Source organism: Electrona antarctica (assembly GCF_951216825.1).
Source record: "Electrona antarctica genome assembly, chromosome: 1".
Classification (NCBI taxonomy): Eukaryota; Metazoa; Chordata; class Actinopteri; order Myctophiformes; family Myctophidae; genus Electrona; species Electrona antarctica.
Window position 1 is genome coordinate 54566261 of NC_136806.1, and position 27309 is coordinate 54593569.

General features: G+C 41.9%; 1 protein-coding gene across 1 annotated transcript in view; it reads left to right on the forward strand.

Annotated features, from left to right (window-relative positions):
* The window catches only part of diaph2 (diaphanous-related formin 2), a gene marked incomplete at its 3' end in the record, with an annotated part of 255964 nt that overhangs the window by 15175 nt on the left and 213480 nt on the right, over positions 1 to 27309 (forward strand). The window contains exons 3-4 of the mRNA XM_079497475.1: positions 24338 to 24370; positions 26775 to 26957. Coding sequence (XP_079353601.1) covers positions 24338 to 24370; positions 26775 to 26957 — 216 coding nt within the window. The remainder of the gene's footprint in view (positions 1 to 24337; positions 24371 to 26774; positions 26958 to 27309) is intronic.

The following is a 27309-nucleotide window of genomic DNA, read 5'->3' on the forward strand; positions in this document are numbered from 1 at the left end:
GAGAGGGTGGAGTCCATGTGAAAAAAAATAAAGAAAAGGGCAGGAAACGCACCACATGTGAGTGTTTCATAGGGCTCAGGAAGCTGGGAAAGGGAAGTGGTGAAGAATGCTTTAATCTGACTGTGGAAGAAAGAGACTGGCTGCTCTGACACATCCTCTTAATTGAGGCACATTCATGACCATCAATAGATTGTATTATTATATCATATCACATTAGATTAGAAGACTATTTTATGCCAAGGAATGGGAATTCACTTCATTCATTTCTTGCTTATTGGATGGCATGAGAATGTGATGATGCCGTGTTAACCACTTAGGCCCTATTTTATTTTACAGAACATTTGGAACCTTTTTGAACATTTTGGCCTCTAATGACATGCCAAATTCTTAGAAAATAGCTGATTCACAACCGCAATGTTGTGTGAGCTTGTCGATCTGCTATTTTTGAAAATGTTTTTTCTTCATTCATAGTAGAACTCCAGAGCAGATCACAATTCTCTTTCCCCTGGCTCTTTAAGTTGACACACACAGAACTTGTTTTGAGTAAACATCATGAGGAGATCAGTAGCTCCCATGTGCCTTGTCGCTCCTCTCATGAAAACCCATGCTTTTTGTAATAGTCTGCATATCACACTAAAGCCCCCAAGGGGAAAGTGTGCTTAGAAATTGCCTTTCAAATCCCAGAGAGACGCCAAGCTAAGTTGAGGGCAAGTGCTGTGCTAGTCTCCGGTCAGTCGTCACGTGGTCTGGGATGTCCAGTGCAGAGCCTTTCAAATCACAACCCCCACCGGCTTTTGTGGGCTTCCCCTTTTTCAATAGTAGCTCTTTTAGGAAATTGTAAACAGTACCAGTGCTTTCCTGAAATAACAACCATACCAGGGTCCAGGGGCGCATGCCCTTTTAAAGGCAGTTCCAGCTCTCGTTGAAATCCAGCACATTTCTCTCTTTTCTAAGCATTAAATCAGCATAATCTTTCTGAGGTTGTCTTATTTGGAAACAAGCTAAAGCCCACATGTGTTGTGCAAATCAACAGCGCATGAACCAATTTTACAGGATCAGTGTTTTTTTCATTCCGCTTGAAATCTGATTGTCACTAAAGTCTGTTTGCCAAGGGGACAAGTGTTTCATTATGACCCATGCGAATACCAGATTTGCTTGGTTGAGGGAGACACACTTTTGTGTGCGTGCGTGCGTGCGTGCGTGCGTGCGTGCGTGCGTGCAAACGTGAACTTAACTTTCTGTCATGCAGACAGCTCTGTAACACTAACACAGTGCTTTCTCACTCCCACTTCTGTTATCCCACTTATATCATCATAGGAAGTACATGAGCTTGACTACAGACAACCTTCTTTTTGAGGGTTGTTGTTAGCCCCTCCTATGCCCAGCTTTGTGTGTTTGTGTTGTAACAATCGCCCTTTACTATACCAGGCAAATCATTAACTAAGGAAAAAAAACAACAGGATCGTAGGGTTGTAATCTGAGTCTTTATATAGAGACGCTCAAAACGCAGCTGTCAAAACAACAAAGGCAAGGTACTCAAAACTAGACACTTCACAAAAGACGTCTGTCCCTGTCTCTCTCCCTACTAAATACAAGAAACAGGAAAACAAACGTAAACCAACAATCAATTACTCTCAATTCCCCCCTCCCGTCCCAAATCAGTCCCAAAGTTCTCTCCACACGAAATAGTGGACGTTCGGGCCGTGCGCCCTATACAGTCTATTATAGTTCCTTTGATCCAACAAACGTAAAGTCCTTCCGCTCAAGGCGGTCCAAAAGAAAACGCGAACGGGGTACCCCTCAAAGCTTCAACTCCAACAAGGCACACGTTTGAAACGATCTCACCGGTAAGCGACGTCTTTGTCCGACAGCCCGCACGCCGGCAACTGCTTCCAAACGGTCGATAATCCTACGGTGCAGAGCCAAGCTCGTTGCTTCTCCCGATGGGCACGACTGTCCTTAGTATTGTCTGCAGACACTATGCTTAAACTTTACTCCTGTTCAAAAGTTGTCTGGCGCCTGGAGCTCCTCTTCTCCAACCGTGTAGGCCTACACTGCATTTGTGATTCCCCCCTTTCCCCCGTGTGTCACTTCCTCTAGAAGTAACCTTGGGTGGCGACACCAGTGGCGTGTCACCCACCCATGTGACAGACCCGTTACCTTTCTCATGAATAGGAAATATTAATAATATCAGTCATTTCACATGTTACATTTATCCTTTCAAAATAAATAACACGTACAGAACAATAAAGTAGAATGACATAAATAATGTGCTTTTGTCACAGTGTGTACCCCATAGCGATGATTTGATTGGCTGAGCACAGAATGTGAGGATAAAAAGTGAGGACAGAAAAGTGAGGACGCCAAAAGTGATTGGCCGGAATGTGATGATGTATGATGATGAGAAGCAGTGGTGTCATGCTCGTAGCACGCAGTACCACAGTGTGGTACCAATATTTTTTCCACGCGCGGAAGCAGGTACAGCACAGTGCGGCGCACACGCTAGAACGCATCTCCAATCCCAGCTAGGCTGCTGAAAGACGGAGGTGAGAAAAAAGTGGAAAAAAGCTGCAGACACAACTTGTACATATCAATGGTCCATGTGTGACCTGTTAAGTACCTACTGTAGCTAGTCTGTGTGAGTTGACATGTCGGAAACCAGTAGATTTTCAACACAGTATTATGGCGCTAGTAACAACAGTAACAACACACTCTACAGACTACAGAAGTTCTTACTGTTTTGTTTTATGGTCGTTTGAATTCATTAATTTGTCGCGAGTTGACTCTCAATCTAGTAAGAGAGTGGCGACACGCTTTGTTCTCACCGCAAAGCGGGGTGCTATAGTATGGGCTATAGTTCCAAACATTGGAACTATCCCATTGAGATAGAATGAGCACTTCCGCATTCCATTGTTACAATGGGAGTCAACGCTAGTCGCCACTCTCTTACTAGATTACTCTGCACTCGACTATAGCTTTCTGTGCACATGTAGACGCACGCACATGCGTGCACGTGTCGTCATTAAATTGCTTTGGTGCCGTGAAAAAGAAAAAAAAATCACACCCGTGTGAACTGAGTGGTGTAAGGTCTTATATAGACTGATCAGCTGTAGTCTGACGTAATGTCTGACGTAATAAAATCACACCCGTGTGAACTGGGTGACCATAGCAACCATGCTCATTTTTTGGTACGAACAGACAGACAAACTAACAAAGCCAGTTGTAGGAGTGGTTTACACCACTCAAAAACACCATTACACAACTGGATAAGAGCACCCCTCACTTCACACAAGTGTAATTTTTGCACAGCTTTTCAGGTTGGACACTAGCAAATGTGTGAATCTGTGCTGTGGTAATACAATCTGCAGTGCAAAGCTGCAAACCCTCAATATTCTCACTGTAGGGATTATGGAACAGAGCTCGCGAGGTATAACAGTAGGAGCATGCTTCTGTTCTGAGTCTGACACTAATCTAATATACCCATTCACACACTACTCTGTTAGATTCATTATGTGGCAACCTGGAATGTAGGACTACAGAGTACAGACCCCAACATAGCATTGATTAATCACTCAAGCTCACATGTAACAATGCTTAGATAAGGTATTTGCACTATTTCAAGAATGTTTTTGGTACATTTTGCCCAAACTAGAGACACCAGGTTGAACTATTTGATATTGTTTGCTGTCTCTGTAATTCTTAACTCACAATCTGCACTTTCTGCAGCTATGATTTTAAGATTAAACATCCACTTCAATAGGAAATCACTGTCCATCCTTTTCACACAGCTGCTCACATGCTGCTTGTAAGCACAGGCTATCTTTTCTCATCAGACTAATGTACAAATGGATGGAACATTGAATGCATTTCTTTTGTGTTCACTGCTCAATTGTATAAGTGAATCAGACTTTGATCATGCAAACGAATGCCAGCAGTAATAGAACACTGGCCCATATTATTTTGGCTTTATATGTGTCAGATTTCACTTTATATTTCATAGCCTATGAAACACTGACAGTCTGACAGATCGATCTGACCAATATATTATTGTGAATGTGTATAGGCCATTATTTTTTATTTTTCTGACACACACACACACATACACATACACATACACATACACATACACATACATACATATACACATACACATACACACACTCACTTACACAATTAGTTCAATATTTATATAAACTAAACCTGAATCAAATATAGTGTAAAATACCTCCTTTTCTTTGGCTACTACTTTACTAGTATTTACTATATTGCACCACCGCAGGCATCTAAATTATGACGTGGATTGAGGCACTGTTGCCATCGAAATAGACACTGGAGGTTGAGAGTGAGACCCAGAGAATCGGGTTCACCACAGGCTGCGGATCATCAGTTTCCATCTGGTTCTGTTTTCTGCGTCGACCCCTGTGACTCCTGCCACCTTCACGTTGTCTCTCACCGCATACACGAACCTCCTACGAGTTGAGAGGGGACAATGTGTTGTCTAAAACATGCTAATCATACACGAACCTCCTACGAGTTGAGAGGGGACAATGTGTTGTCTAAAACATGCTAATCGAGGCTACAACTGGCACTCCTATTTATTCTCATGTTGGTATGGCATCGTGCTCTCCAGTACTGTGCATAACTTCTAATTAGATGGTTATTTTCAGTTCCGCTAGCGGTGGGGCTCTAAGGATGGCAATGTTGCTCCGTTGCTCCAACACTTTGGACCCAAACAACAATATCTAAAAAATTCCTGACGGGTTTGCGTGGAATTTGCCTGCTGCATACTAGGCTTCATTTGCAGCCTGCAGGGCCGTCGTTAGTGCTGCAGCACGTCAGCATTTTCTCACTTGAGGAGCAAAAACAGTGTATTTATTTTGAACAAAGCACTTCTAGAACCAATTAATGTGCATTGTGCATCTAGTCTGAGAACTGCCAAAGGTCACTTTAGGATCAATGGTTAGTACTGCTAGGGCTAGAGCAGCACAACATGAGGAGACGTAAAACAGGGAGAGATAAGTCAGGGAGTGACATACAGCAAAGGCCCGCTTGGCCCGAGGACTCAAAAAGGGGATTCTGTCAAGCTTCAGAGCCAATGTGGTACGTGCCTTTAGCCTTAACCACTTGACTATCGCAACCCCCAGGGACAATTAACATTTAACCACTTCCCCGGTTCCACCCTGGTATCCCTATTTTGAGCATGTTATTATAGGTGAAAACACACCACATTGCATCCTGAGCTTTTAGATTGGCTATTTTCACTATTGATGAACAATTTGGAAAGCATAAAAGAGGGTTTAAGTGGTATTATGTATGTCCCAACCCTGGTTAATGAATCCTAAATGGACAGTTCATTTTTTTTTTATATGGTTAACGGTGTACCTGTCACTTTGAAGACACACACACGCGCGTGCGTGCACGTACACACGTACACGCACAGAGCACGTCACAGTTAGCAGCAACTGTGTCATAGCCTAATGGTGTGTGAGAGTTACTTGAGAGTTCTCTCTGAGAAAGCCTTTTTGGTTGACTGCACCCCTTCTACAGCCCCCCCCCTACACACACACACACACACACACACACACACAGCTATCCGCGCTGTGCCAAAGTGTTTGTGTGTCTCCCTCCCTGCCTCTTCTCCTTGTGACCCAGTATGCAAAGCCAAGTGTCCTGAGGGCAGCAGTACAGTGATGGTGAACTGGGACATTACACCTTTTGAAATGTCATTCAATTATACTACAGGACAGTATCAGTATGCACAGTACTACAGCCAGGGTGTCTTGCACAAATGCCACACATCCTTGCTGTAGGACTGAAACCTCTTATCTCCGTATTTCAACTTGTTATGCCCCCCCCCCCCCCCCCCTCCACATAAATGAATGCCTTCATCATACTACAGTGTAACACAACGGTACAGTAGCAAAACTATTCTATCTAGCCTATGGTATGTATTAACCCATTTTGGGCGGGAACCCCTTTTGGTGTTAGCATTATGTTATGCTTTAGCCATTGAAAAATAGCAGATCTACAAGCTCATAGCGAGCTTGTAGGTCTGCTATTTTTGAAAAATCAAAGAACGACTGACATAGAAACACAGCTTTTTCAGAAAACTGTCAGGATGTAGAAGACATTTTTAGAATCTGATCTCAGGTCAGAATGGGTTTAACAAGTAGGCAACAGGAGGTTTTGGTGGAAGGAGTATTGTGGATAACAGAAACAGTCAATTGCAGTCTTCCACTGGACAATTGCAGGGGGGTTTTATTCAGAAAACTGAAATAGGCTAGGTACCCTCACAAAAAACTTGCAGTAATCCTGGTCTCTAAATTGCCTCCCCCTGGCCAGCCGGGGCGCCTGATGGGCAAAATACATTGAAAATGTATTTTGTTACAAAATACAAATACTGGGTCACAGAATGTATTTAAATACAAAATACAAATACTGGTCTGAGAAATGTATTTGAGATACAAATACGTATTTTGTATTTTGAAAATACATGAAAATACATTTTCATTAAAATGTATATAATGTAAATTCATAATATTAAATTAATGACCTGTCAGAATGTCTAATACATTGAAGGTTATTAAGAATGATACACTTTATATTTTAAGCAAATCAATGTGCTATAACTGTATCAAACAGGACCCACAAAGGAATGGATTGGCCATCTGATTCATCACTGTCACTCCACTTTGACTTCTACCTCAAGAAAAATGTAGAAAGAGATTGATTGATTGATTGATTAGGCCTACCACCAATTTACATTTAAACCAACAATAAAAAACAAGATAAGTAAACAAGATACTAATGACTAAGATGAATAGATTATCAATTAAAGGAGCATTCAGTGATTTGGAAAACCCCCCGGTCTTCCCCGGTAACAAGATGTGCACATGCAGTGCCGATTCTGGCCTCCAAGGGGCCCTAAGCATGATTGTAGCAAGGGGGCCCCCCATGAAAAAATGGGGGGTTTTGAAACAGTTTAAAACAGTTTTAAGTAGACAAACAGAGCAGAATAAGGTATAAACATTTATTGTCTGTCTGTCTGTCTGTCTGTCTGTCTGTCTGTCTGTCTGTGTGTCTGTCTGTGTATGACAGACTGACTGGTATAAACAGCGCCCCCGGTGTAGAGGGATGGTATGACAGACTGGTATAAACAGCGCCCCCAGTGGGGAGGGATGGTATGACAGACTGGTATAAACAGCGCCCCCAGTGTAGAGGGATGGTATGACAGACTGGTATAAACAGCGCCCCCAGTGGGGAGGGATGGTATGACAGACTGGTACAAACGGCGCCCCCAGTGGGGAGGGATGGTATGACAGACTGGTATAAACAGTGCCCCCAGTGGGGAGGGATGGTATGACAGACTGACTGGTATAAACAGTGCCCCCGGTGGAGAGGGATGCTATGACAGAGAGACTGGTATAAACAGCATCCCCAGTGGGGAGGGATGGTATAAACAGCACCCCCAGTGTAGAGGGATGGTATAAACAGCGCCCCCAGTGGGGAGAGATGGTATGACAGACTGACTGGTATAAACAGTGCCCCCATTGGAGAGGGATGCTATGACAGAGAGACTGGTATAAACAGCGTCCCCAGTGGGGAGGGATGGTATAAACAGCACCCCCAGTGTAGAGGGATGGTATAAACAGCGCCCCCAGTGGGGAGGGATGGTATGACAGACTGACTGGTATAAACAGCGCCCCCAGTGGGGAGGGATGGTATGACAGACTGACTGGTATAAACAGTGCCCCCAGTGGAGAGGGATGCTATGACAGAGAGACTGGTATAAACAGCGTCCCCAGTGGGGAGGGATGGTATAAACAGCACCCCCAGTGTAGAGGGATGGTATAAACAGCGCCCCAAGTGGGGAGGGATGGTATGACAGACTGACTGGTATAAACAGCGCCCCCAGTGGGGAGGGATGGTATGACAGAGAGACTGGTATAAACAGCGCCCCCAGTGGGGAGGGATGGTATGACAGACTGACTGGTATAAACAGTGCTCCCAGTGGGGAGGCTGTGTTGTGGCTTTAGTCACAAACTTAAGCATAGCCCCTGGAAATTATAGATACAAACACAAGGATAAAAAAAACCTCAATTGTGTGTGTGTGTATATATATATATATATATATATATATATGTATATATATGTATATATATATATATATATATACACACCCCCGCCGTCCCCCCACTTTGAAAGGGGGGTGTTTCCGCGTGGTGGAAATGTCTACTACGATAGGCCTGTCCTTGATTCTGATCACTAAGGTACGCTGTTGGCGGAAGATTTCACCATTGAGCAGCGTTACACTCACTGCGCAAATAACGTAAAAAGCCCCCACGGCTCCGCCCGCCCTGTGCTCACCGTTCCTTGCCAGGCCTCAAACGGCCTGGCCAATCAGCAGCGGCTATCCCGCCTCTAGCTGCTGCTGATTGGCCAGGCCGTTTTGTGGCCGGGCATCAAGTCTGCCTGAGAGTTCCCAGATGGGAGCAGGAGGGGGGAACCCAGTGTACTCTCTGCTGCCCCATCTGGCGGAGTCAGGTTATGTGTTTTGCCCCTACAGTTTAAACCTGAGGCTGTGTAAAATTACATTAAAAAGTATTTTATGTATTTGAAATACAGAAAATACTAGATCTGAAAGTATCTAGATACAAAATACATCTCATTTCTTCCATCCCAGCAAAATACAAATTACAAAATACAAAAAAGTATTTCAAATACGTATTTCAAATACATGTATTTCAAATACTGCCCATCTCTGCGCCTGATGGAGGGGAAAGGAACTGGTTGGAATAACGTGTTCCTTCCATGCGCTACGTCCAACCAGGGAATCTCCCCCCTGTCAGGTGTAAAGGAGCAACTTGGACACTCATGCATGAAGGAAGCATGAGTTCAAGTCTGTTGGTCTCCCCAGGTTGGCGGGGGGTGTGTAGAGCCCAGGATCACATTAGATAATTGACACAGGGGTGAAAATGGGTTACAAAATCGTGGGATAAAAATCATTAAGCTGTATGAAATACCTTTAATATAGTGGTTGCAACTGTATTAATTGATTGCCTGAGTCCCGTGGTAGGAGTTCTGCTCTGGTTTTGGTCAATATTAAGTAGTTCCGGTCATCTTTTGGGGGACACTGGGGCCACGCAGTAAAAGTAAATGAATCCACAAAACTAACGTCATTTGTATTGTTGACCTATTTCTAAAATATTAGCGCAACTTTCGTTCAACTTTGACCCCTCTATCACGTGGAACTCTTTTTTGGGCGTAGTGATATGCACACAAAAAACATAGTTCTGTGTGATAGAGGGCTAAAAAATGAACGAAAGTTGCACTAATTTCCACTTTCCAGGTGTGCAGCCAAGTTAAGCCAGGTGGCAAGGATATTCTTTAATAAATTGGTGGAGTAACCTACTCCTGTTAACACAACTTATAGTAGGTTCCTTATTTGGTACTGAATGTATACAATAGTCTTGGGCAATATTGTTTTATATTGTTATATCATGGACAAAACTTGTAGATCTGCACTTATTGGTGTGTGCATGCAGTTCTCAGTTGCCGACCGATTTGTATTCCATAGTAGCCATCAACTATGCTGGCATGTTGCTTAGCGAAACTAGTCTATCTACAAGCTCTCAATGAGAGCTTGTAGGATATTTTTGGTTATTTTACGATTAGAGCATTTGAAGTAGTCAAATGAACAAAAAAATGTTCAAAAGCATTTTAAATGGTGCATTTTTATAGCGCCTTTATCCAAGGTGCTTTACAGAGATTGTGCATCACATTCACCCATTCACACACACATACACACACCGATGCCGGAAGAAACCATGCAAGGCGCTAACCTGCACATGGGGAGCATTTGGGGGTTCAAAGTCTTGCTCAAGGACACTTCGACACTAACTCTGCGGGAGCCCGGGTTTGAACTGGCGACCTTGCGGTTGCCATCCGCAGTCCGGTCACTCTACCCCTGAGCCACTGCCACCCGTCTTCTTAATTGTCTCGGATATTTCATATAAAGCAAAGGTTAAATCCTCAATCTGTGATTTCTTCACCTGGTTGGCAGTATGTAGAACAGCGGGAACAATATTACTAAAATCCACATTTTACATATTGTGTCATTTGTTTATGAAACAGCGCTAGTGTGGAGGGCGCCTTTCACACTGTTTCACAAATTGCACATTAGGACTTACTTGGTCAATTACAAAAAATGTCAGTCGTGGGATTTGATTTGACTTTAATCCATGCATGCAACATAAGTATGAATCAGGCTTAAGAAGTTAATACATGAATTGTAGCCAAGCCGGGGAGGGGGAGTTGGAGGTCACAGATTGGCTTGTGGAGGTCTCTATGGCTGGTTGAACACTGTTTTCCCCATGTATCTTATAGCCATCACTCATTGCTCTTCTTTCTATTGCCCTGTGTTTTCTGGACCTCTAGCAAACACCGCCCTCTTTGGGACTGTGTTATATTAAAGGACCACTTCACCCCTTTTCAACTTCTCTTCCTATAATTGGTCCTAACTAATGTTCATGATAAAACACCACCATTTTTTCCTACTCAGTCTGTGTCTCATAGGAGGGCTTTGGGCAGTTCGGACACCCGTCCACCAGTGACATCATCGCTGGTGAATCCAAGCTAATAGAAACGGCAGGCTTTCTTTTTCTGAAAAGTTGCAATGCAAAAGTTGAAGCCATCGTTCTCACGATAATAAAAATCTAAATATATTTTAAAACAAATCTTGTTTTAAAAAAAATCTGCCTAATGATGATGTCACTGGTGGACGGGTGTCCGAACTGCCCAAAGCCCTCCTATGAGACACAGACTGAGTAGGAAAAAATGGTGGTGTTTTATCATGAACATTAGTGAGGACCAATTATATGAAGAGATGTTGAAAAGTGGTGAAGTGGTCCTTTAAATACTAGTATGTATAATGCAATATATTTAGTTGAACTAATGTTGGTTCAATGCTTTGGTGAATGCACTGGTAGTTCTGGTATTCAGGCTGTGTTCTCTGCTGTGTCTCTTATCTGCTCTCTGGCTCCGTTTACACAGGGCCATTATGTAGAGTCTGTAACAAGGTTAATCCAGATAAACTTGATTTTAGACTATGTCTAATTCAGTTACCATGGGGTGGCATCAAGATGGTAGCAATTGTTCTACGGCATACGCTACGCAGTGCGGCACGTTTTGAGCTTGTAGATCAGCTATTTTTGCTATAGTTTAATTGAAAATGAAATACTGAATAATTTTTTTGTATTAGCTGAAATCAATACTATATCAGTATTCTGATATTAACCTGAGGGCCACAGAGTTTCGCACAAGCTGTTTTCTTACCGTATATGAAGACACGTATCCATTCGTCATTGAAAAAAAAACAAAAAAAAACACGCAGAGCGTTCCATACCAAATTAGCGGATTTACCGTCCGGGTTGATTAACCGCTAGAACTCTTATTCAATCGCGCAATTTGTTTTAGTTAGTGTGGTTGCCCTAACAGGGCCCTAACAGGGCAACCAGACTATTGTTATTGTACATTTGGATACTTTGCCGCACTACTCCTCCCACAGTTTTTGCCGCACACACTCGAGCCATATGTCAAATCGACCGGCTTCATCGGGAACCGTGTGCTTGTATTTTGCTAAGAGATCCGTTGTAAAGTTTAATTGATATTAATTAATTAGTTCTCCATAGACTTATAATGGGGAAATCGAAGACTACATTTAAGTATTTCTTTCCCTTGGAGACCGTAAGCGCCATATTATGAAAATTAATTGAAAGGGAATTACATCAGTCGGCCTCATGGTGGTGCTATTACAGCCCACTTTGCGTTTTTCCCTATAACTCTTGAACCGTAAGTCGTCAAATCTAAATTTATTTTTCCATGGATTCCTTGGGTCATGATGCATTTCCACATATAGGCCACGCCCATTTTCGTCAGGGAAAAAAATCCTGCAAATTTGAATTTGGCTCCTCCTAAAAAAGATTAAAAGACCAACTGCAGAATTTTGGTAGTGCGTATACTTTGGCCGTAATCGTCGTCCGAAGTTAGTAGGAGGGGCCTATTGTACAAAAAATGCCACAAATCACGAACGGAATGTCCAAACCATCCCAAATTTGAATCGCATGTCCTGGGTGGTTCAATCAACCAAGTTCCAAAAGCAATTCCATTTTCATCCATAGGGGGCGCCGCAAATGTGAAAAATGTAACCAATTGTTGCAAAAACATGATTTTGGGGGGATAAATCCCCTCAGAATTACTTACGCATGATCACAAGGTTGACGCGACATTTTAATTGGCTAGCAACATTAGTGGGAGGGGCCTATGTAAGCAACTGCGGCAACCACACTTTCCACTTTTTCAAAATTGCAACCTTTCCAGTTTATATTCATATTTGAATAGAAAAGAGAGGTCGCACACAATGCATCGCATCGCGACGCATTGTGAGCTTGTAGATCAGCTATTTTCAAATGGTCGAAATGTATATAGGGTTGAAGTGGTTACAGTAATGTATATCTCCAAAGTAACTAGTAACTAAAGTTTTCAAATAATTGTAGTGGAGTAAAAGTACAAATGTTGGCTCTGAGATGTAGTGGAGTAGATGTAAATGTATTGGAATACAGTCAAGTAAAGTACAAATACCTCAAAATTGTACTTAAGTACATTATTTGAGTAAATGTACTTAGTTACTTTCCACCACTGGGTTAACGGCAGGAGGATGAGTTAACAAAAACGTCAACAAAGAGAGAAGTATATGACCAAGCTGTCCGTCTGATGACAAAAAAGATTACGAAAGAAAGGAGAGAGAAGTATGACTAAGACACAGAAGTGGTCAATGTTATCCTCAACTTCATATTGACATCTGTTGTCCAGATCATATCTCACACCAGGGCTGCAGGGCTGAATCATTCAGGCCGAGGTAGTCAAGTCATACACCCAGCCAGGCCACCCTATCCCTATACCCACACGCGTGTACGTTTGGATTACAACATAGCCATAGAGTATAGACAGAGTTGCGACATTGAGGGGGCAGAAAACAGCCCGGTCACGTGGTTCATGTACTCGCGCGAGCCCTATCGACTACAATAGATTCTGTAAACTTCCGGTGTCCCTATTCGCCAATAGAAGTCTATGTAGAAGAGGACTGGCCCCATGAAGTCAACAGAGTTGTCGTAACTCTGTCTATACTCTATGGGCTCTGGATTACAAGTAGGGCTGCACGATATGGACAAAATTTCATATCTCTGTATTTATGCCAAATATTGTGATATCGATACGATATACGATATTACCGTTAAAATTTCATATTCTACATTTTAAGTGTTGCAACACTTATACATACACGTGTGGGGATTGAAAAACCATAAAACCTGGGTGATCTACTGTATGCTATCAAATTGTATGTTTATTCACGCAGCATAGTACTGTACAGTATATGAATGATTCATTCTCTGGCTGATTTTAGTGTCTATACCCTTCTAAGGACCAGCTGAGACCCCAACTTTGAGAACCAATGGTGTAGTGACGGGCGGGAACCCCTTTTGGTGTTTTAAGAATTATGTTATACTTTAGCTATATTCGATTTCAAAACGGGTCGTATGCGGGTACACTATAGTAGCTTTTCGTGCTGGGGCCCTTTACTTTAGAATCATATGATAGACTGACTGATCAGCTGGTTATGTTCTTTCACCACTTTATTATTTGTATATGTAACAATACATAACTTTATATGAGAGCTGCTATAATTAAGATTTCCAGGGTGAATGCCTTTGCCTTAATTGGCCTAATTTTCTACAGTGCCACCATGCTCTTTGGGCCCTGCAGGGCTTGTGCCCAGAATTTCCCATTCAGGAATCCAGCTCTGACGCATCCCCAAAGCTAGTTAGTGTGGTTGCCCAAAGGGCAACCAGACTATTGTAACACTTTATTATTATTATTATTAGTGTGGTTGACTATTGTAATTGTAACACTTTATTAGTGTGGTTGCCTATGGGCAACCATACTATTGTTCCCCTTACCTTTCTTTTCATTCATTAGTGTGGGCAACCAGACTATTGTAATTGTAACACTTTATTTATTATTAGTGTGGTTGCCAGACTATTGTAATTGTAACACTTTATTTTTACTGGAGTAAGACTTTTTTTGAAACGCTACTCCTCCCATAGTTTTGACTGTAAGCACTTGAGCCATATGTCAAATCGACCGACTTCATCGGGAATGGTGTGCTTGCTATAGATAAATGTTGTATAGTTTAATTGATATTAATTAATTAGTGAATTCATTTTCCCCATTCACTTAACATGGGAAGATCTAAAAGTCCAACTCAAGTATTTTTTTCTCTGACACCATAATAGCTATAGTTACAAGACTTGGCAGGGAGGTTCATAATAATTACGAAAATTAATTATCATATAATTACATCGGTCGGCCTCAAAATTATTTTGTCCCTGGATTCCTTGGGTCATGACGCATCTCCCCATATAGGCCACGCCCATTTGCGTCATGATAGATTTTCCGCCATTTTTAATTTTCTCCAAAACACACTTTTTGCTCCTCCTCCTACAAACTTTGTCCAAATCTCACAAAAATCGGTACACATGATCTCTGGACCTTTCCGTTGAAAACATCACAGGCGGAATTTTGATAGTGCGTATCGTTCGGCCGTAATCGGCTTCCGAAGTTAGTGGGAGGGGCCTATTTTACAAAAAACGCCACAAATCACAAACCAAATGTCCAACTTTCAATTTGAATCAGATATCGCGGGTGGTTTAATCAACCAAAAGCCAAAAGCAATTCCATTTTCATCCATAGGGGGCGCCGCAAATGCAAAATAATTAACCGTTTGTTGCAGATATTTTTTTTGGGGGGCACAAATACCCTCTGAATTACTTACACATGATCACAGGTGTGACTGGAAATTGTAATTGGCTAGCAACGTTAGTGGGAGGGGCCTATGTAACGACTGCGGCAACCACACTTTGCAATTTTTTAAAATTGCGACCTTTCTAGTTTTTGTTTACATTGGTTGTAGATGATATGACAGGTTAGTCCATGCAGTGTTGTTGCTGCACCCTTCCTGTTCTACGTTAGACCCCTCATACGCTTTTCTTAAAGGACCAGCGCCCTATATGTTTATTTCTTTTTGGTCAATATACATATCAACATGATTTTGTAAAAAAACGGTTAGGAAGAAAGTGATGGTGGGGGCCGCATGTGGCCCCCAGGCCGCCAGTTGCCCATGTATGATGTACGCCATAAGGGCCCCGTTTCTGAATCCGTTACAGACCGAACATGTGTTAAATGCATTCCAACCCTGAGGAAGACTGTTGTCGAGACGTTTTCTATTTTTTTCTTCTTTTTTTTCTTTTTGCCTTTATTGATAGTTATTAACTCATCCATCGCCACCAGGGGGCGCCAAAAGGCCCAGACCGCCACCCTATATCTTTTATTTTATTTTATTTTTATTTATTTTTATTTTATTTTTTACCATGTTATAAAACACGAAAAACACGTCCTTGGCGCTCCAGGACATCATGAAAAAGAAGTTAAATAAGTCCTTGGCGATGGATGAGTTAATGAAGACAGACAGGAAAGTGGGAGGGAGACAAGGGGAGAGACATGCAGCGAAGGTCGTTGGGACTCGAACATGTGACGCGCTGTCAGGCCAAAGCCCATATGTGGCATGCACCTGGACCACTTGGCCAGCAGGCGCCCCAAGGTTTCCTGCACCTTTTTATAAATCTTTATTTTCATCGTTGTGCGGCCTCATCCTTCTCAACATTATTACCTGCCGTGATCAGCACCTCATCAACATTGGTGTTTGCCTTAACTCTTTGAGAGTTTCAAGGATTTCTATATAGTTTTTAGACTTCTCTATGGCAGAATGGCGTTTTTGAATGATTTATTGAAAATTCTCTGCTGTGAATGTGTGACAACGAAAGACCTTCAGAGAAAGCTTGGCTTGTCTGCTTCCAGGAAAAAAATGAACTGAGTTGATAAAATGTTTAGTTGTGGTGTTGGAAGCCATTTAAAAGAGCCTGCATTTACACTGGGTAGTGTTTCTAGGACAACAAAAAAAGTTATGACCGGTTGAAGTTTTATTTTCTAAATAACTTTTTTTCTGCTGGGCGTACATAGCCATGCAATATCTCATTTTAAAGGGTGAGTTGTCTAGTTCAATTAAAATAAAATAAAAAGTTTCTCACATGTACCACTGTAGATATTTTGCCATCTATAAATAGCATGGTCAGTCATGATCAATCTGACCTATCCAGCTAAAAGTCCCCCTAGCTCTGAAATGGAACATCATATAAACTCAATTCTTTTTTGGGGTAAAATTAGACATTCTAACGCACATTTTGATATATACCATGTTTACATAGTCTTACCAGTACCGTGTCTATTCATGCATGTATCTCAAAAACCTGTTGTGAAGAAACAGTTTTGATAAAAAACTCATCCAAGGACATTGTTTTGATATGACTTTGTGCCCATGATATGTATCAAAATATAGACTTGAATGTATACTGTATTATAACAAAAAAATTGGGTTCTTACTAAGGCTGAACGATTTTGAGAAAAAATCTAATTGCGATTTTTCTGACCAATATTGCGATTGCGATTTGACTCGCGATATATTTTTTTTAAATCACACCCGTGTGAAGTAAGTGGTGCAACTCCGTGTGGGCGCCCCCGGGGGGGTCCCCGAAACTTCCAGACCCACAGGAACGTGCCCAGGGTGCCGGCCCGGTTTAGGCGAGCCGCCCCGTGTCCGAAACGGTCGAGAATGAGTTACCGTGTGTGGGTCCCCAGGCGGTCCCTGTACTGTACTGTACTGTACTGTACTGTACTGTACTGTACTGTACTGTACTGTACTGTACTGTACTGTACTGTACAGTCACTGTACAGTAATGTCACACCTAAAATCATCATATAGGGCCTATACAGTTAGGCTGCGCAACAGTGACACTTGGTTGTGAAAACCAACCAAATTCTATTTTCGTGCTCGGACAGACCCAGCCAGCCAGCCAGCCACCCACCCACAGACACACAAAGCTCCATAATGAAGTGGTTGCACCACTTAAAAAGTAAAGCTTCAATTTAGTATTCACTGTGTCCATTTAAAAAGTAATGAAACATTATACCAAATGGCATACCATTCATTTACTTTACCAGGCAGTGATGTCAGGATTCACAGGATGTGAGACAGCTCAAAATAATGTAGGCTAACTAACCAAATTGACCTGTAAGAATGTGTGTTAAAATTGTAATGTTAGAAATAATTGTAAATAGCTCTCTGGATACAGACCATAAATGCAATGTAATTTCCAGACTTTCTATTTAAGTGCAAGTGCTATTAGGCTACAGTTATCTAATCATCAGAGCACAATATTGTGATTCTCATTTAATATTCACATTTAGATATTATGTTCAATTGATTTATTTGTTTTTGAGGGGCAGTAGCCCCTCCTAAATCCAGTGCACGTATGTTCACAAACGTCCTACACAAACATTAAATTCCCATTGACAATTTTATGTCATTGTCTGAGCAAAGAAATAGGCCTAGTGTCTATTTTACGTCATGATGATGTACGATGATAAGAGCGCCCCTCACTTCACACGGGTGGGATTTTTGTAACCAAATAAAAGCATATGCATTGCATAAGTGTAGGCTACATTTTGACAGATGTGATGACAGAATTAGGCTATCAATTATTAGAGATCATATTGTCTGAGGTTTAAGACAAGCTCATAACTTTAACTTTAATGTTTATGAGCTTGTTGGCCGGCTATTTTCCCACCACGGGTCCTGGTGTAAGCTTTTTTTTTAATGATGGCTCTCGGATCTCGGTACAATTTTGCGGACCTCGCTCAGACAAATCATTACAAATGTACATGCACCACAATGGGGACCGGTTCACTAGAATCGGGGACGACGACGACAATGTAGCATTAATAAAATAAACAGGGGACAGGACAGCAGGACAGCGCCCGTGCCATGCGAAGGTTTGTGGTGTTGCTGCGGGATGTTTTGACTGTCGCTGTACCATGACAGGTCTTGCACAAAACTCTCTTGTTGGACGTCTGTAACGTCAAAACCAAAATAATGCCATATCCCCGAAGTGCCTGATCTCTTTGGGATTAAATTGTGCGGATTTAAGAAAGTTTATTCGGGCTCCGCAGACGCTATCTGCTCCTCAACTGCTGCTGACTTGGTAGCATTAGCATCAACGCACTGAACACAGAGCAGAGTAGACGTAAATGATGACTTTGTTTTGGGCACTGCGCGAGCGTGTACACATGCACTGCAGTCACATGCACTGCAGGGACACTTCTGATTGGTTAGAATAGAGAGCACAGTATAGCCGTGTTGTAAATACTGGATCAGACGCGCTCCGGGTTGATTATGATTTTTGTTTTAATCGCAGCCTTTGCGATTTGCTAATCGCGTGGTTTCAAATCGCAATTTCGGTTTGAAAACGATTAATCGTTCAGCCTTAGTTCTTACCATCTACCGCTACAGAGTAAATCACAGTTGAAACTCGCTTAGTCAAACCATAAACCTCAGACTAGTGAACAAAATAGCCATGACAGGTCTAACTCATTGTAAAAGCTTGTCTTTTATTTTTTATGACTACTAACATAATACAATTATAATAAATATTACAGAAAATAAATAGGCCTACATACAAAACAGTTGTCCCCAAACTCCCCAGTGTCCCCAAACCACTGCATTCCAGTTGTTCTTGACGGTGTGTGTGTGTAGGCTAAATTTAAAAAAAACAACAACTGAAATGAATGAATGCATCCGGTTCAGTGTCGGAGAACTCCATCGCAGTCTTGACTCTTCGTCTTCATCATCATCATCATCATCATCATCATCATCATCATCATCCTCCTCCTCCTCCTCATCTGATGCCAGTTCTAAATATATAAAAATAAACATTTAGCTGTAGTCAGCCCGGCCAATAGCCAGTTGGGGGGGGGGGGACGTAGGCTATCTGACATCATCGTCATCATCATCATCACACGGAGACACACTAAACAATGTACAATCATGATTGTATACAATATACAATGAATGCAATTATCATGCAAGCTCAGACGTCAATGAAACGTCATACAGATCTTATATAATACGCTACTGTTAGCTTCACTCCCCGTCCCCCCTCCGATCCTTGTAGCAACGTCATCATAACCACGCGTTGCTTCAGTAAACGATGCATGTTTGTTCTCCGTCTTTGTAGACAGTAAATAAAAGGAGCGAACATTACTCTAAAGATCAGATCGCCTATAAGGCACGCTACAATATAAAATACTTGTACTGCCATGCGTGCATGCCTGCTACGATACATTTGTACTGCACCAACCAACCGATCGACACCAACCCCCCCCTCCAGCCCTTAGCCAGCACCAATGCACCGACCAACACCATTAGCCAGCACCTTCGGTGCTGGCTAATGGCTGGGGGCCATCGTGGTGAGTCATTCTGGCGTCATGATCTGACTAGTAGTAGTAATTATCCAAGCATCTATTTGTAGCGATCATCTTATGATTTCTGATCACTATAGAAGGGCATTTTCTACAATAAGATTACCTCAAAACATTCCGGGTTGATCGTCTTCTTCAATGGTTTCCCGGTATAGCTCATCGGACGACGATGGGGAGACAATGAAAAAAGGAGGGAGGGAGCAGCGAGTCTCGCTGTAAGCACTGGACCAGGGCTACTCCGCCTGGAGAAGGCGACTGGGACGCGTATGGATCAATACTACTACCACAAAACTCGCTCAAATAAATAGTACTGCTTTCAACTTTTTCTGCTAGAAAATCGCTCGGGCGAGACGGCAAACAGGCAAAACAATGAAAACTATGAAGACTCCCTCTGCCCCCACTGTTTACAGGGGGTGGGACCAGCTTCCAATGGCAACACGTACACGTGTGTCACGTGACACGGGTTTTCTGGGTAATGTAGTTGGAATATAAGCTCAGGAATTTAAACAGCGCTTCGGAGCATATTAATATGTTTAGATTCATCAAAAACTGTGAAGACGCCAATTGGCGTCATTGATCATTTACGGAATTCTGATGAAGACGCCAATTGGCGTCTTTCATCTTCTAAGGGTTAAAGATGTAGTCGTGTAAGTGATAATTTTTTGGTTAAAGCAAAAAGATTTTTGTTAAAAGGTTAAATCACTATATTCCGATAATCATTGCTATAGAGTAACGGGAGTCTCCCTGTCTCTCCAGCTCTTTAATAAACAGAAAATACATTTTCAGGTAGGTGACAAAATTTCAGCCAATCAGGAGAGAGTAGACCTGTCTTGTTTAATCTGTATCAAACTATCCTGACTGCGTTCTCTATCCTGATTGGATAAAATTGATATCCCAGTTTCGGTTTGTGAAAATGCATTTTGTTACTGCAACAAACGCCACTGTTCTGCCATTAAATTTTGCAAATTAAACCAGGACTCTAGAGTCTAGTTTTGCTGTTAGGAAAATTACACTTACCACTGACGCTATTTTGCCAGTTGTGAATTGGTGAGTCTGCTCCCCATTGCAACATATATAATCAAAATCAAATCAAAATTCGAAACAACTTTCAAACCACTTTTAACAAAACATTTACATTCGAATCACATTTGTTTCTTAAACTTACATTTTGTGTTGTCCCCAATTCCCCCCAGATGTGAGACATCCTGACAGTAATTAGCCTATAGCCGTAAATGAACAGTTGGCAGAGGCACAGACACGCAGCAGTGGCACAAAGTCTTCAGTGCCAACAATGGCTAGCTCCGAGTGATCTGTTGTTATTATCCCATTCTGACCTGAGATCAGATCCAAAAAATGTCTGTTTGAAAATGACAGTTTTCTGAAAAAGCTATGTTTCTATGTCAGTCGTTCTTCGATTTTTCAAAAATAGCAGATCTACAAGCTCGTAGCGCGCCACTCGGTGGCGCGCTATGAGCTTGTAGATCTGCTATTTTTCAATAGCTAAAGCATAACATAATGCTAAACACCAAAAGGGGTTCCCGCCCAAAATGGGTTATTAGAACTAATTAAAGTAAAACCCAATTTCCTTGTATGCTCATTTCCAGACACTTTTGCGAGGAACCTTGCCACCCATTTTACGGTGATGGTTCCAGTGGATGAGCTAAAATGACAACACACAGATGGTCTTGTTAAATTAATTGGAAATATGAAATCGTCCCGTTTTGAAACCCACACTGTGGTATGCAACTCAAAACTAAGTTGGTCCTGACCTGGGCAGAACTTTATTTATTCTGCCACCTGGTGGCTAGTGATCTTTACATATAAAAGTACTAGTATTCATCAAGACTCTTTATTTCTCCAGGACTTGCAAATTGTGAGAAATTGTTTGGTGTTTGTAGTTTACTGTCCTGCGTCATATTCATACTTAATTTGGAAGGGACCTAGGGCTAGTTATTTGAAGAGCATGTGATTGTGTTTGGTAATGAAAATGTATTGCGATGAAAACGTTTATTTAAATAACTAAACAGGGGAAGCCCAGAGGACATACAAGCAATAATTGTTGGATGTTAAATTGCATTGTTGCGGTGTTTGCCACGATAATGGGTGAGGAAAGGCCCTCAAGTCAAGGCAATTAGGCAAACACTATTGTTGTTAAATTGATTAGAATTATGTTTAAGTTCCCTACTTGAGAATTAGCAATTCTTTCACACAATTCGGATGGAGAATACTGTGTGATACAGATAGATTGGTCTTCACAGCTTGTCCTACCTTGGCAAATTGCGATAGGCCTCATTCTGTGAATACACCTTTTCATTAGTCTTCACAAATTCACCTTGGTATTTCTCTGCTTTACTTGTTTGTACAGTCAATGTTTACCACACACAACTGAACTCAGTGGAACAACAAAATGCCTCATCTGTACTTGTGTGTTGGTGAGGTGAGGCCTTCGACAACAACATTAGACCTGAATATCCTATGACTTCTGTACTTGTTGGTGAGGTGATGCCTTCGACAACAACATTAGACCTGAATATCCTATGACTTCTGTACTTGTTGGTGAGGTGATGCCTTCGACAACAACATTAGACCTGAATATCCTATGACTTCTGTACTTGTTGGTGAGGTGATGCCTTCGACAACAACATTAGACCTGAATATCCTATGACTTCTACAACACATTAGACCTGAATATCCTGTGAATAAAGTTCTGCTTTTGTTTCGCCGTTTTTAGAAACGCTCTCTCTCCTCTAACTGTTGATCAAAATGCTGTAGACAAGACTCCCGATATGGCAGTTTGAATGTGTGCTACTGTGCTCGGTGCTGTGTTTTAGCCCCAGAGGCAATGGCTGGCAACTGCGGAGGACGGCAGTTTAACCCATTCAGGCCTGACGTCGAAATTTAAAAAAAAAAAGTTTTCTAAATCATGACAATTTTCGGAAAGATTTGAGGCACATTTTAACGATTTTTCAAAAATAGCAGACCTACAAGTTCATAGCGCGCCACTCGGTGGCGCGCTATGAGCTTGTAGATCTGCTATTTTTCAATAGCTAAATTATAACAATGTTTAAAACACCATAAGGGGTTCCCGCCCCAAAATGGGTTAATGGTTAATGTGGTTAAACGCTAACGTGACATGGATGCGTTCCAGGTCTCAATGGATTAAAGGCAGCGTGCTAGCTAGAGCCAGTGCTGTTGGTTTCCAGATCTGAAGTTAGGGAGAAACCCGTGGCTAGAGGCATGTTTTATGGCCATCAGCAGCACCCCACCATCTCCCTGCTCGTTAGTGCTTCTCAACCTAGCACCACAGCATATGGCAGAGCCCTGCTGCAGCTTCCCGTGCAAGGCGTGTTACAAATGGCCGTCCTTAGCAGAGCCACGGGGCTTTGGCAGTAGTCTGTCTTGTGTCGGGGTACGAGGAAAAACATCTGTTTTGGAAAGGAGTTCTTCCTTTTTTGTGTTTTTTTTTGTTTGTTTTTTGTTATCGTGCTTGTTTCAGAGTCTAGACGATATGCATGCAGTGTTAACCCATTTTGGGCGGGAACCCCTTTTGGTGTTAGCATTATGTTATGCTTTAGCTATTGAAAAATAGCAGATCTACAAGCTCATAGCGCGACACCGAGTGGCGCGCTACGAGCTTGTAGGTCTGCTATTTTTGAAAAATCGTGAAAATACTGGAGGATTTAGAAGATTATTTTTTTTATTTTGAGGTCAGGCCTAAATGGGTTAAGAACTTTGTTTGTAAATACTTTAGGGATTGGTGGGTTTCTGAAATAATTGTGGTAGCACTGCATTATTGCAAGCTTAGTGGGGCGAATTTTGTTTGACTAGTCTTTGTAATACGTTTCATGATTGCCAGTGGCTCCTCTCTCACTCGCCACCACACCAGATGTTCTGTGTATACACAGCCAAATGCTACGCAGACATACACATGAATATTGTTTTTGAGCTCAGCATCTCTTCCACAGTACTAAACTTTGCATGCAGAAAAGTGGGAATATTGCTGGGTGTCTTCATTCCACTGGTGGCTTCGTGCAGCAGGGTCATAAGGGGTCTTCATGGCATCGTGCAGCAGGGTCATAAGGGGTCTTCATGGCATCGTGCAGCAGGGTCATAAGGGGTCTTCATCATGATATTGATTAATTGTGCCTTTTCATTTTACAGTGTGTGTCTGTGAGTTTATGTGGATGGGGTTTTCTCCCTCATACAGACGAGTGCCTGTACATATACGGTCGGTAATATTCAAATATCAATCAGGAATGATGAACTCCATTATCTTTCAGTTCTCTGCAAGGGCTGCTCCAATTGTAATATTTTTTGGGTTGTTGTGTAGCCCTATAATACAAAGATATTTGCAATTCCAACTTAGGACCCAAATAGGACCTGGTGGCCCTAATTTGGCACATTACTATTGGCAAAACGTTTTCAAAATGTAAACATTTCCGCACACTGTCTTCAAATGCAATTAAAATGTTTTAATGGGAATAACTGTTATTGTTATTCCCATTAAAACTTTTTAATTGCATTTGAAGACGTTTGAAGAGTTGCTTCCGTTCAGTGCGTTGGGGCCCACGTTTGGTCTTCTCCAGCTGTCGCCTTTGTAAGTGTGCAAAAGACTATAAATGTTCAATTTAAAATATATCTTTAAATAAAGAAATATCCAAAATGGCCCGTCAAGCTAAGCTCACAATCTGTCACATATTGCAACACATTGTGAGATTGTAGTGCCGTATACTTTGATTCCTGAATATGCTGTACATGTAAACGCACTCCCTTTTAAAAACATACACTTGCGGCTGTTGTCACTTTCAGTTGGGATTTTATTGTTCACACTGTACCCTCCCTCCTACAGAACATACACATAAAAACATTGGCTGATGATGTGGTAAGGTGCTTGTTTTCATTTACGAGTGTTCTTTGTTTTCAGTTTACCATCCTCATCTTGTTTTTCATCTCGCCTCAACGATCGTTTTTTCATCTCACCTCAACGCATCCCGTTTTGCTGTTCATGGCTGCATGGAACTTTGAACTGAAATAATGTGTGTGGATCAAAAGAACCAGAGCTTTAACCCATTTAAGCCTGACCTCAAAAAAAAAAATCCACCGATTTTCTGAAATAAATATTTTCACGATTTTTCAAAAATAGCAGACCTACAAGCTCGTAGCGCGCCACTCGGTGGCGCGCTATGAGCTTGTAGATCTGCTATTTTTCAATAGCTAAATTATAACATAATGTTTAAAACACAAAGTGGTTCCCGCCCAAAACGGGTTAAATGAACCATGGCACAAATGCCATTAGCATATGATCAAAGGCCTTGATGTGACTACTATATCCTGTACGGATTACATTAATTTCTCAGCAATATTAATATTCCATATAGAACGTTTACTATTTGAAAAGTCACTTGAACTCTCTCACACGTGTATTTAAACTCATCATGATTCAGTCGTACCGAGGCCCAAGTTTAAATTCCACAGTGCCCTTAAGTTTAGCTTACATAATACAATACTAAAACCTAGTTGACTGAAACTAAAACTTGTTGAGTAAAAGTAAAGAAGCATTTGATCAAAATTGATATATGGGTCTATAAGATAGGAGATATATCATATACGGTCTCCAGCATTCTCAATAAAGGGAGGCAGCAGCACAAAAGCCAGATCATTATGACTCAAAGATGAATATCATTTTTTATTTGTTATTTTAGTACAGTTTAACTCCCTTTTTTTCGTACGTACTTCATCACGTATTGAATATCTAGCATCCGCTCTCGCCCTAATTGGCTCATAGATCATTTAGCGTGTAATTTCAGTAAGCACTCGAGGAGAGTTGTTAAAGCCTCAGGCGGAATTTATGTTCGTACATTCTCATTTACCTTGTTTTACAATCCAACCGACTTCCACACCTGCAGTATGCAGACAGAGGCACGTGCCTTGTTCTCCCTGCCAGGGCCATAGACACACAGCAGTACATCCAGACAACTTCCCCACCAGGCTGCAGTATGCAGACCTAGTCACGTGCCTTGTTAGACCATTGACATACAGGACTACATGAACTACACGCAGGGGTGGGCAACTGGCGGCCCGGGGGGCCACATGCGGCCCCCACCTTCACTTAATGTGGCCCTCAGGTTAATGTCAGAATACTGATATAATATTGGTTTCAGCTGTTACAATTCCACAACATGCAAACATGACACCGCTTTAATTACTTCAGTCTAAATTAGTAGCTCATTGCGCAACACAAGTATAATTAAAGGCATTTGAAATTACATAACAATATTAATTTTCAGGATTCCAATTCAAAAATAGCAAAAATTCAAGATTTCTATTCGAATATAGACAAGCTCAAAACGCGTCGCAGCGCGACGCGCTTTGAGCTTGTAGATCGGCTATTTTTGCTACGACAGTAATATATGGCCCTAGGGAGTGAGTGTGGAAATATAGTGGCCCTCTCCATCTCAAAGTTGCCCACCCCTGAACTACAGTATGTAACCTGTGATTGTAAGTTGTGACATGTACAGTAAACTAAAGCTTCTAAAAAATTGCGCTCCGTTAGCCTAAATATCAGCTGGCTTTGGGTCCATCCACCATTATTTCAGTAAAGAGATGACATTTTCCATCTCTTCTTTTAACATTTGACAGTATGTATGGCGATCCTTTCAGCATGTACCCCCCTCCCCCCCGACACACTGACATTAACCATTTAAACTAGATGTTTTTCTCTGCTATCTAAGGTAACTAACATTGGCTGCTGCATGGCGTTCCTTTCACTAGTTCTTCCGACCCAGTAACTCTATCTAACCTCTCCTCTGTCCATTGTAGAATGTAGTGTGATGTAGTTCCGTAGGCTATGATTACAGAGATGAGTACAGTACAAGTACAGTCTCAACTGTAGCTCACTGAAGGTACGGCAGAGAGCTACGTTGTTGCTGTACTGTACACATATAAGTGCTCATATTCAGTAGACTGTGTTTGTGAACGAGCAGAACCGCACATTCCACGGTAAGTGAAATCTTAAAGATAATTATTATACTTCTCAATGTCACCTCTTTTCGTTATTTTGTGCTAAGGAGGACTAAGGTGTTGGAGATAAACAGCGTTTAGGCCTACTTATTACAGAACTGTCCAGACAAGCAGCAATGCTCACATGCACCTGCCAGACTCTGAACATTAAGAAACCCTTTCTCACAAACAGGTTGCCATGTGTTGACACTGTTGTGAAAGTACTTTTAATCGGTAGTGACACAGTCCCCCCCCCCCACTCTTCTCTCCCCTTACCTTCCTTTCAGCGTGACCGCATCACCAGCTTCAGGAAGACTGGGATGAAGAAGGAGAAGGAGAAGCCTATCATTCAGCACGCAACAGACCCGGTGTCCCCCCAGGCTGCTGAGATGCCCCAGCCTCAGCCCCTATTCGATGACCGCTCCAACCTCTCGGAGAAGGAGATCAACGACCTCTTTGAGAAGATGATGGTGAGCCTGGAATTTTAACCACTTTAACCTGTAGGTGTCTCCGAGGTGTCTGTACTGCCTTCGTTGGAATTAGCTACAAGTTACAGGTAAGCTCACAATGTGTCATTCACAACGTGACATGTTGTGAGCTTGTAGATGGGCTATTTTTGCCAAATGTTTGCCCAGAATAGTGACATTAGAGTTCATGTGGTTAAGTTGTATTTGTATAAATTGTTTTGGTCAGTAAATGCAACCAGAACCAGAGCATGATGAATTTGTGAACAGCGGACTCAAGAATATTGCCTGGTATTGTGCACTTGTGAAGTGCCCTTGAGCAATGCACTGAGCCCTGCTTACAGTGACTGCACAAGGG